The 12,043-nt window shown below is 35.7% G+C and overlaps 1 protein-coding gene across 2 annotated transcripts in view; it reads right to left on the bottom strand.

Moving 5' to 3' along the window:
* Positions 1-5,695: 5,695 nt before the first annotated feature.
* Positions 5,696-12,043, bottom strand: part of LOC106974549 (multidrug resistance-associated protein 1-like) — an 87,149-nt gene continuing 80,801 nt past the window's right edge. For both annotated transcript variants that reach the window (XM_015071802.3, XM_015071804.3), the window contains 4 exons: positions 9,731-9,889; positions 8,297-8,463; positions 7,130-7,324; positions 5,696-6,801 (listed from right to left, as the gene is read on the bottom strand). In XM_015071802.3, coding sequence (XP_014927288.1) covers positions 6,675-6,801; positions 7,130-7,324; positions 8,297-8,463; positions 9,731-9,889 — 648 coding nt within the window. In that variant the 3' untranslated portion in view covers positions 5,696-6,674. The remainder of the gene's footprint in view (positions 6,802-7,129; positions 7,325-8,296; positions 8,464-9,730; positions 9,890-12,043) is intronic.

Here is a 12,043-nt window from a genome sequence, read left to right on the forward strand (position 1 = left end):
ATAGAGCTGATCTGATGCTCATGGCATGTGACTTCAGCAGCTGTTGCCTACTTGCCTGCATCGTGACTCTGGGGTTGCTTCTGTACGTTTCTAATTTTTCTAATTTCTGTATTTTCCTAATTTAGAAGAGACAGTTCGTTTACCATCTGAATAGTATGTCCAGTATTCTGAATACCAATTCATGGCCTTTGACCATAATGGAGCCAAGACCTAAATTAACCTATAGTTAATAAATAATCCTGCATAATTGGTTGATTCATTAATACTTTGTAATTTTCTGATAAAGTTCACCTTATTCTTTGGACAAAAACTACATAAACATTTGGCCAAAGTGTCATTTGTTGCCCCTGTGCTTCTAGCCAAGACCGAATGAAAGGGAACTGATTCAACTAAATATCAGATGAAATATATGAACAGGACTTTGCACATCATGGTCAACATTAATTCATGTCCATTACCTCTGTAAAATCATAGATATGGCAATGCAGGGAAAGCAGAAGACTGTTTTGTAATACCTGGAGACTTACACAAATGATCAGAACAGAAAGCCAAAAGCAGATGTTTAGAGGGAATTCACGGTGACTGAAGTGTTATCAATATGTATATTGCATTCCTATTTGCACTTCACTGTCACATTCCAAATCATTTAAGTCTTACTTTCTGAACACATTACATTTTCTACTACATATATCAGCAGTAAACCAATTGTAAATATATTAATGATGAGCTACATTTGATAAATGAATGCAAACATTGACCTTTATTGCTTATCTTAGCGCACACACAAAAATGCATGTGTGTTACTTCCCTTCTAACATCTTGGAGCAAATACTTTTCAAGATTTTCACAATATGTTTTTATAAATATCAAATATTTCTCCATTTATAACCTATTTTTACATTTTACTCATATGTCTATTCATGTTTATTTTGTTCTTTGTGCCATGCTCAGGAGATAAACAAGATTTCTATCTTTGATCAACTACATAACTACCCATGTACTCAGATTGGTCAATCCATAAAAAAACAGGTGAGCAACTCTGGATACCTTTGTCAGAGATCAAGAGAAGCCAGTCAGCCTTGGCCCAGTTCATACACACTACCTTGGCCTTACTAATTCAGTAGCACAGTAGCCACATGAACTACCTAGTCTTCATTTCCATTAGCACATTTAGAGAACTAGAGCTCACAATATAGCCTGAAGTCAAGATTTCAGTATTCTAGAGATGGCCCACTTGCTTAGAAAATGACAGCCAGAAAGATGGGAGTTGGGAAAACAGGAAGGAACTAGATCTCTCCTGACTGCTGCCTCCCTCAAGTGACATAATAACCTGATAATAATATAGCCATATTGTGTAGCAATGGGGATTAGATCTTATTTTAATCCCTGGTTATCCCAAAGTTGCTGTGTATAAAATAGACTTTCATAAACATTGGCTCAATTTTGCCCTTTTTATTTACTTAACAGTGCATTCTGTGATGTGTTTATAAATAGGAGACACCAATTGCAAGGAGCTGTGACTGCTGATATTGAAATGGCTAACATGTTATTGAATGTGTTTTATATGCCAGACACTGTCCTAAGAGTTTGTGTTACATGATTTAATTTTCAAAAACTTTAGGAGGTAGATAAAATTGTTACTACCAAGTAAGTCCAGAGAAGTAAGTTAACTTGCCCCAGTGTACAGGACTACAAAGTGGTGAGAGTGGAATTGAACATCCTATCTCACGATCCAGTAGCTTTAAAAACTACTGTATTTTCCTTTTTTAGTTTTCTTGATTATGTTTCCTAAGCGGAAGGCTCTACAGATCAGTTATAACTATTATTTGTGTGTATATTAAAATACAGCATTACATCTCAATACTGTTGGATACCAAAGCTATGCTAGAAAACATATCAAATTACCATTACTAAACCATTTTGACCTACAAAAATGGCTATTTCATATGGTTCAAACTAATGATACATTTGAAAAAGCAGCCTGCCCCCAAGCTTTAATTCCATTTACTATGCTTACAACACTATTGGTTTTAAGTCCTTCTCCTCTATTTTTAACCACCAGACTCTTGTTAACTAGCTCTCCCAGGAATGGGACATCTTAGTAGGCACTGCAAAGACAATCAATTTTCTCATCACGTGGACCTGGAGTCTACATTTTATTGGCCAAGATCTTGAAATCTTATTTTTGGAAACATAGGGTAGATAATAATACCTTTCTTATATTCCTTAGTGAAGACTGAAGTAAATGATTCCAATGCCTCACACATTAGTTGGCATAGGTATGCTTTCAATAATAAATATCCTCAATATCCTAAAAAATTCAACTTAATGCTGCTTAGGATTTTCCTTCTATAAGCTAAGATAAATATTTCTATATATTGAAATTATAATCCTTATCTTCTTAAATCTGTTTCGGAGTTAGTCTTTAAGCAAACCAGACAATCATTGAATACACCTGTTTGTTTTAAAAATTCAAATGAACTTACTTCTCTGTAATCCAGTCATACTGAGGACCTTGCACTTTGCTTCTCGTATACTTCAGCGATTGAATAAGCTTTGTGAACGTAATTGAAATGAAAATGTAATACTAATTTCTTAAAACATGAAAAAAATATTTTTGAGTAATTTTGACTTAGTCATATTTTATGTTTACTTTTGCTTTCTTTTTACTCTTTATTTAAAGTATACTATATCTTATATGTGTGTGTATACGTATACATGTGTGTATATATAGATATAGTTATAGATATAGATATAGATACAGATATAAAACTGCACTCCTAAGTATATGGCTTGATGAATTTTCACAAATTGAACCAATACTCAGACCCAGATCAAGAAACAGAATATAACCATTATCCAAGAAGCCCAATTTGTGTACCCCTTCAATCTTGTCCCCTCTGTCTTTACCAAGAAGAAACAGTATCCTGACTTCTAGTAGCAGTATGCTTTTTCCTTTTTAAAAAACTTTTGTAGAAACAAAATTATAGAATCACATACTACTACTCCTTTGCAGTTGGTTTCTTGCCCTCAACATCTTACTTGTGAGATCCGTCCTTACTGTTGCCTGTAGCTGTTGTTCATGCTCATGGCTGTATACATTTGTACTGTGTGACTGTGCTGCAGTTTATTCAGGCTACTGTTGATTTCCCATTTGGTTTTTTAAATTACAGAGGGTCACAAATAATGAATGAATGAATGAATGAATAAATAAATAAATAAATAAATAAATAAATAGCAGAAGGTCTCTGGTTGATTTACCAAAGGTGTAAAGAGGCTAAAACAATCTTTTTTTTTTTTTTTAACATTTATGTATTTTTGAGACAGAGAGAGAGAGAGTATGAACAGGGAAGGATCAGAGAAAGAGGGAGACACAGAATCTGAAACAGGCTACAGGCTCCGAGCTGTCAGCCCAGAGCCCGGCGCGGGGCTCGAACCCACAGACCGCGAGATCATGAACTGAGCCGAAGTCGGACGCTTAACCGACTGAGCCACCCAGGCACCCCAACAATCTTTTAACTTAATGAAATATCTAAATCCCTTTCCTTTTTAATTTTTTAAAAATGCTTGTTTTTGAGAGAGAGAGAGGGAGACAGAGCATGATTGGGGGAGGGGCAGAGAGGGAGACACAGAATCCGAAGCAGGCTCCAGTCTCCCAGCTGTCAGCAGAGTCCGACGTGTGGTTGAACTCAGTAACTGGGAGATCATGACCTGAGCTGAAGTCGGATGTTCAACCGACTGAGCCACCCAGGCGCCCCTCCCTTTCCTTATTTAAAAAAATATATTTTTTTAATGTTTATTTATTTTTGAGACAGAGAGAGACAGAGCATGAACGGGGGAGGGGCAGAGAGAGAGGGAGAAAAAGAATCGGAAGCAGGCTCCAGGCTCTGAGCCATCAGCCCAGAGCCCGATGCGGGGCTCAAACTCACGGACCGTGAGATCATGACCTGAGCTGAAGTCAGACGCTTAACCAACTGAGCCACCCAGACGCCCCTCCTTTTTTTAAACTGAAGTATAATTAACATGCAGTATTGTATTAGTTTCAAGTGTACAATATAATGATTCAATAATGCTATACATTACTCAGTGCTCATCAAAATGTGTAGTTTTAATCCTCTTCGCCTCTTTCACCCATCCCCCTACCCATCTTCCCTTGGGCAACCACCAATTTGTTCTCTGTATTTAAGAGCATGTTTTTTGGGGAGCTCCCTGTGTGGCTCAGTTAGTTGAGTGTCTGACTCTTGATTTTGGCTCAGGTCATGATCCCACAGGGGCGTGGGATAAAGTCACCCATCAGGCTCTGCCCTGAGCACTGGAGTCTGCTTAAGATTCCTTCTCTCTCATGCATACTTGCACTCTCTCTCTTAAAAAGAAAAAAACAAAAATACAAACAAAAAAACCACTGTTTTAAAATCTTCTTGTCCTTTTTTTGTTTCTTAAATTCTACATATGAGTGAAATCTTATGGTATTTGTTCTTCCCTGACTTGTTTTACTTAGCATTTTACCTTCTAGATCTATCCATGTTGTTGCACATGACAAGACTGATTTATTGTTCTATAGCTGAATGATATTCTTTTTATATATATACACACACATACATACATACATACATACCGTATCTTCTTTATCCATTCATTTATTAATGGGCACTTCAGTTGCTTCTGTATCTTGGATATTGTAAATAATGCTGCAATAAACACAAGGGTGTATATATCTTCTCAAATTAGTGTTTTTGTTTTCTAGTAATGGAATTACTGGATGATATAGTAATTATATTTTTAACTTTTTGAGGAACCTCATTCTGTTTTCCACAGTGGCTGCACCAATTTGCATTCCCACCACAGAGTTCCTTTTCCTTCACATTCTCGCCAACCTTGTTATTTCTTGTGTTTTTGATTTTAGCCATTATGACAGGTGTAACATATCTCACTGTAATTTTGATTTGCATTTCCCTGATAATGAATGATGTTGGGCCTCTTTTCATGTCTCTGTTGGCCATGTATATGTCCTCTTTGGAAAAATGTCTATTCAGGTACTCTGCCCATTTTTAATCAGTGTACTCATTTTCTTGGTGTTGAGTTGTATACGTTCTTTATATATTTTAGATATTAACCCTTTATCAGATATGTCATTTGGAAATATCTCTCCCATTCAGTAGTTTGCCTGATGTTTTGTTAATGGTTGCCTTTAGTATGCAAAATCTCCCAATAGTTTATTTTTGCTTTTGTTTCCCTGGTTAAGGAGACATATCTAGAATAACGTTGCTAGGCCAATGTCCAAGAAATTATTATGTTTTCTTCTAAGAAAACATTAGATTTCAGGTCTCATATTTAGGTCTTTAATCTATTTTGAGTTTATTTTTGTGTATGGTGAAAGAAAGTAGTCCAGTTTCATTCTTTTGTAGGTAGCTATCCAGTGTTCCCAACATCATTTGTTGAAGAGTCTAGATCCCTTTCTTAATGGAATTCAACAGATATTTATTCATTGTTTACTGAGTACAAAATATAGTGGTTGACTCTTCAGGGATTGTAAAGACAGGAAAACACCTCTAGTGGCTTCCATTCTAATGGAAGGAAGCTTTAGATAATCTAGGGTTTTATAACTTAAAGCAAATTTTCATAAATACCTGTTGGGATGAAGCTAGGTTGTACATGGCTATAGGAAGGAGAAAAAGTGAATAAAAGAAATAATTGATGGTTTTTCAAGAACATGTTAAAATATTTTATTAAAACCATCTTGAAAGGAAAATGCCATTAAAATTTATATACTTCAAATTTGAAGGGCAACTCAGAGAAATAATATTGCTTGTATTACATAAAACTACTAAATTAAAAAGTCCTTCAAAATATGATTAGTATTACAAATCAACAATCTTCTTGTGAATGTATACCATCTGATATATGTCACTGAGGTTAACCCAACCAAAAGTATAATGTTGCATAGAAAATACCATTTTTTAATTCAAAGTCAATAGTAAAAATATTTTTTTAAATAAAGCACACCAGAAAATTCAGTTAATATACAATCACTATTTCCAAAATCAACTGAATAACTCTTAATATTTTTTGTGATTCCTCCATCATTTTATATACTGTCCAGTAGCTCAGCATATATTATGTATGTCTATAAATACCTGTATCATATACTTGAAAATGCCAAGTCATTCATTCTTCAAACATTTGTTGGGTATCAACTGTATGAAAATCACTATGCTAGGAACTTCACATACAAAGACAACTGAAACTGGGTACTTGCCTTTAAGTAGCATTAGTGGGAAGACAGACTAAAATAACTGAAATAGAGTCCCTGCCATGGTACATGGGTATGCATGTGGGGATGGTGAGGGCACAGAAATGGGGCAGCTGGATCAGACTGGAGAACAGAGGGGAATATCGGGGACATGTCACAGAGAAGGTGACTCCTGGATGAACTCAGAGATTTTAAAGGACAAATGGCATGTAGCACATTGGGCGCTGTGGAGCAGGCCGATATTCCAGAGGGCAGGAATGGAACAGATAAGTTTGGGTACAGCCCAGGAAAGTTAGAAATATGATGCTTATCGATATTTATGCCAACATGTAGTTAGGGGCCTGTCTTTGTGCACTGCTTCTTGTCATTTTTTTAAATACTAACTTATTTTTTATTGAGTGTAACCAATACACAGCTAAAATCATTATTTTGTCACTGAATCTTGTGTTATTCCAGCTTCTGTTAGCATTTCAAAGAAAAGTCCTTTCTGGCATATCAAATTCTGTGGTGTTCCAAATTCTGTAATCCTTCCAGAGTCTAGAACAAGTACCCTGCAATGTGAAAAGAACCCAGTCAGGTAATTATAATCAGTTTTCCAGTTCACCTTTTTTTCTTTTTTTTTTTTCTTTTTCTTGATAAAGTAAAGTTTAGATTACCTAGTGAGTTATGTCACTACAAAATATGGGGACCACGGAACTCAAGAAGTATATCCAGTTTTCTAATATTCTGTCAGGATTAGCATATTCTTCTAGTTGTTTCAGAAAACAATTGTTTTCAGCACACGTAAAATTATTAATGGCAATCAGTATGTTTAGTCTATTCAGTGGCTATCTCTATAGAGATATATAGAGATGTTTTATTTCTGAAAACAAAGCATACCTATCAGAATCAATGATAGAATGCAATCTGTGAGCAATCGTCAGGATGGTACAATCGGAAAACTCCTTCCTGACTGTGGTCTGCACCAGGTTATCAGTCTCAAAATCGATGGAAGCTGTTGCCTCATCCAAGATGAGAATTTTTGTTTTTCGAAGCAAAGCACGAGCAAGACAGACAAGCTGCCGTTGTCCAACGCTGTTAAAAAAATAGTAAAATAACTTCTACAGTGGACTTTATGGCTACACACTTCCTGTTCTGTAATTTTGATTACATTGCAATTCACTTTCTAAGCCACACATTCATTTATTCAAGAAATATTTATTTTGTCAAAAGAGACAAAAATCTCAATGTGGAGTTTATATTCTTATGGGTAGACAAAAAATAAACATGATAAATGAGTAAAATGCATAGTAATAAGAAGAATTCAAGCACACAGGAAGGGAGGGTATAGAGAGTGGGCATGGGGTGAACATTAGATGGGCCTGCCAAAGAAACCCTCAATGGATTGAGGAAGTTGCCTTTTATTTCGAGACCCTTAGGAAGGGGAGACTGAGCCATACAGACTTCCAGTGGAAACTTGTTCCTGGCAAAGGGAACAGAAGATGCAAAATCCCTGAGGCAGTCAAGGGCTGGCTAGGCATGTTGAGGAAACAGCAAGGGGGCCAGTGTGGCAGAAACAGAGGCAGGGAGAGAGCAACCAAGAGGCTGAGTCATGCAGTGCAGGGTTTGAGGGGATCTAGTTCTCTTATGTCTCTGATCACATAGAGGATCTAGTTCTCTTTCCTTATGTCTCTGATCACATGAAAGGGACTGTCATTGGTCATCAAACCGCCAGGAAGAAAAAAGGAGCCCTTTACAACATTTTTTAGGAAGAAAGTTATTCGAGTAGGAGTCTTTATCAAAGAAGAGTCAATTAAATATGGCTTTTCATACTGTATTGTTCCTTGCCCCCGCCCTTTCTTCCTTTCACCAGCATTTCCCAACCAGTGGCTACCATTTTATTCCTTGTACCTCTTCCCTAGAGGGAATCAGCAATAGTGTGCTCCAAATAGACCAAAGAAGGTGGTCTTTGGTGACTCAGGAGCGACTTCCCTTTGAGGCTAACTCAAAGTTCCTAAGGAGCCTTGGAATGAATAACCGGACCAAGCTTTGTTCTTAGCAGCTTACCTGAGGTTTTCACCACCCTCTGAAATCTCATGCAACAGCTTCTTGGGAAGGGACTGCACAAACTCTTTTAAGTGACACAGTTCTAGCACCTCCCACAGCTGGCAATCAGAATACTTGTCTAAGGGATCCAGGTTCATTTGAAGGGTTCCAGAAAATAAAACAGGATCCTAGAGAATAAAACCATCACCAGTAATCTCATTGTCACATGATGCATATATACATTAAAAAATTAGATTCAGAAAATAAACAAGGAAAAAGCAAAATGATTGACCTAAATAGTTATAAAATTCATTATATTGAAAACAAAAGCAGAAGAGAATCAGAATAAGCTATAAGTGAGATTGAATCATTTTCAATTTCCTGATCATCTTTCTCCTTAACAATGTCAATACTAGCCATAATAATAATGATGATGACAGCTGCCATTTGGTCAGAGATATAAGATAACACAGAATTGAATAAATGCAAACTACAGTATGGACATAATGTTATCAATCATCTTCCAGAAAGATGGAAGTCCATACTCCCATTTTACAGGTAGTGACCTGGAGGTTCAAAAGAATGCTTGTCTAAATTGTCCAAAGACACAGAAGGTAAGTGGTTGGGTAGAATTCAAATAGGACAAGTCCATGCTCTTTCCAACTTACCAACATGCCTGGTGAAACTGTATTTTACTACATCTGTATTTATTTTTAAGAGAGGAATGACTAACATCTCTTTTCTTCATTAATTTTTTCCCTGCAAGAATTCCATTCAAATTTGCTTTTGAAGTAAATTCATGAATAGAGGCATATGTCTAAATAATATGACAAAGAGATTAAAGTATTTTAAGATATTTTTAGAAGGTAATACAAAGATATCTCATAAATGCTCAGCTTAAATCTCTCAAACAACTGAATAAGTCATCTTTGACTACAGGGGCATATTCTTGAGCCAATTTGCATACTTGTTAATGATCAAGTTCCTTTGATGCCACAGAGAGACAAATCAAAGGACTTGAAAAAATGATCTAACCGAATTATTATTCTTTTCATCTTTTAAAATGTGTTTAAATTTCAAATCAAAAGAGGCAAAATTCTACACTCACTCTACCAACTAAGCAAGAGCTTTTGTAATTTTTTTTCTTCCAAAAAATACCAATGTGTGTTTCAGTCTGAGATCCACTTCATTCAAATTTTATTTGCATTTACTATTATGAAGGGAACTTGTAAAGCAATGTGCCAGTTTTTCAAATAGATAAATGCATTTAGGAAAAATACTTTACAGTAAGAATGTTTAATAGGATTAGGTTATGTAGTGATATTTCATAACACATCTAAAATGCTCTGACTTTGAAAAATGAATTTAGATGCTTGGAAGGAACACACTAAAAAAAAAGAAGAGGAAGTTTATTTAGAGGGAGTTAAGAAAGTCTACTGACAAAACAGGCTTTACCTGTGGAATAATATTAAGTTTGCCCCGAAGGTCATGAAGTCCAATAGTTGATATGTCAATTCCATCGATAATAATTTTGCCTCCTGATCTTTCCACAATTCTAAATAGGCAATTTGAAAGTGTTGATTTGCCTGCTCCAGTCCGTCCCACAATTCCAATCTGCAATAAAATGATCATGAGCAGTTTGCACTGTGCTTTTTGTAAGGGACTGGGGCTTTTGCACTAACAACAGATACACTGTCAGATCAGTGGGATTTAATTTTGCCAACCAGAATAACCCTGACTGGCATGGAATATGTAATGTGGACTCTAAGGATAAGTCTTTACCCAGACACTCATTACTCATGGGAAAGGCTCAGGTTAAAATGTGTATTTTCTCTACTTTTGAGTTATTTAATAACCACATAACCAAAACACGCCAGCAGCCCCAGGAGGAGCAGACCACCCCTGACCTATCCTGGGACTAGCCATTAAGAGTGTGGCCAAAGATGACTCTGATAATGGGGTGGTTTTCTTGGGACTTTCAAAATGAGGCTTCTCTACTCTCCTTGCCCCCGAGGGACAAACAAACAAAGGGAACAAAGGGAACAGGAACCCTTTGCCAGAAGGATAGCAAATCCAAAGGAATGTTTGCAAATTCCCTTGGTGTATCAAAACAGGTACTGCACTAAAACTCTAGAAGGTGGCCACAGATAACATGTAGGATCTTGGATTCCTGGACAAATTAATCACCTTGTCATAAATAGCAAATGATTGCATATATTCCTTTGACCACGAGGACTGAAGCAATTCCTTCTGGGTGTTGATTTGTACTTTGGTGTTAATGGGAACATAAGGCAGAGAAAACATTACGGAGGTTGGTTTTCCCTGATAAAAGATCTTAAATCTGACACTCTATGCCAGAAAAATCAGGAATCCGTTAAATTAATTGGCATAATCAAAATTCCACAATGATTTCATTTGTTCCAAAGACATTTTTTTGTCCTTGATGTTATGCAGTGGACCTGGTTTAGACATTTAGAAAAAGAGATGGCTGGGGTTACAAAAGCCAGGTCTGTAAAAGAAAAAATGGGCCATTGCCATTAATTTTTTGTTCATTTTTTTTTTTTACTTTCACTTATTTGTAAAATCTTTCCGTCTAGGGAAATAGTATGTTTTCATAAAACATTTTAAAAACTATGGGAAAAACTATAGAAGTAGAAACTATTTATAATCCTGTCACCTGAAGAGAACTACTATTTATGTTTTACAACTGTTCTGGGATTTTTGCTAATGTGTTTACCTGTTTGCTTTTTTAAAACAGAAAATTGATATAGTATCAACAGTTTTGTATATAGTTTTTATTAATCAAATTACATCTCAAGTATTTTCCCATCTCACTAGTAATGCTGGAAAACATGTCATTGACTATACAGATATTCTCTCCTATGAATTTACTATATTTCAGGTAACTTAATTTTATTGTCTTATTATCACTCTTTACCTAATAAAGGAAGTAAAAATAATAGTACACTACTACTGGGTATATATCCAAAGGAAATAAAATTAGTATCTTGAATTGAAATCTGCACTCCCATGTTCATATTCCCAATAGCCAAGATATGGAAACAACCAAAGTGTCCATAGAAGAATGGATAAAGAAAATGTACACACACACACACACACTGGAATACTATTCAGCCATAAAAAGAAAGGAAATCTTACCATTTGTGGCAACATAGATGAACCTGGTGGACATTATGCTAAGGGGAATAAGCTATATGGAGAAAGACAAATACTGTATGATCTTGCTTATACATGGAATCTACAAGTCAAATTTGTAGTACCACAGGGTAAATGGTAGATACCAGGGACTGAGGAGTGGGCTAAATGGGAAGATGTTGGTCAAAGGGCATAAACTTTCAGATGCATAAGAAGAACGTGTTCTGGGGATGTAAAGTACAGTGAGCTAACTATAGTTAAGAGTACTGTATTGTATACTTGAAATTTGCTAAGACAGTACATCTTAGGTGTTCCTACCACATGCAAAAATAAATGAATAAATAAAACAAAAACAAAAAGCCTTGTAATTATGTGAGGTGATGGATGTGTTAATTACTTTGAATGTGGTAATCATTTCATTATCAAACCATCACCTTGTACAGCTTAAATATATACATTATTTACTTATTAATTATAACTCAGTAAAGCTGGAAATGTACACTAAAATCATGTTTCATAATATAGTATGCACAATTTAAAAATACCTTTTTTAAAGTTTATTTATTTATTTTGAGAAAGAGAGAGAATGAGTCGGGGAGGGGCAGAGAGAGA

Source organism: Acinonyx jubatus, chromosome C2 (assembly GCF_027475565.1).
Source record: "Acinonyx jubatus isolate Ajub_Pintada_27869175 chromosome C2, VMU_Ajub_asm_v1.0, whole genome shotgun sequence".
NCBI classification, from domain to species: Eukaryota; Metazoa; Chordata; class Mammalia; order Carnivora; family Felidae; genus Acinonyx; species Acinonyx jubatus.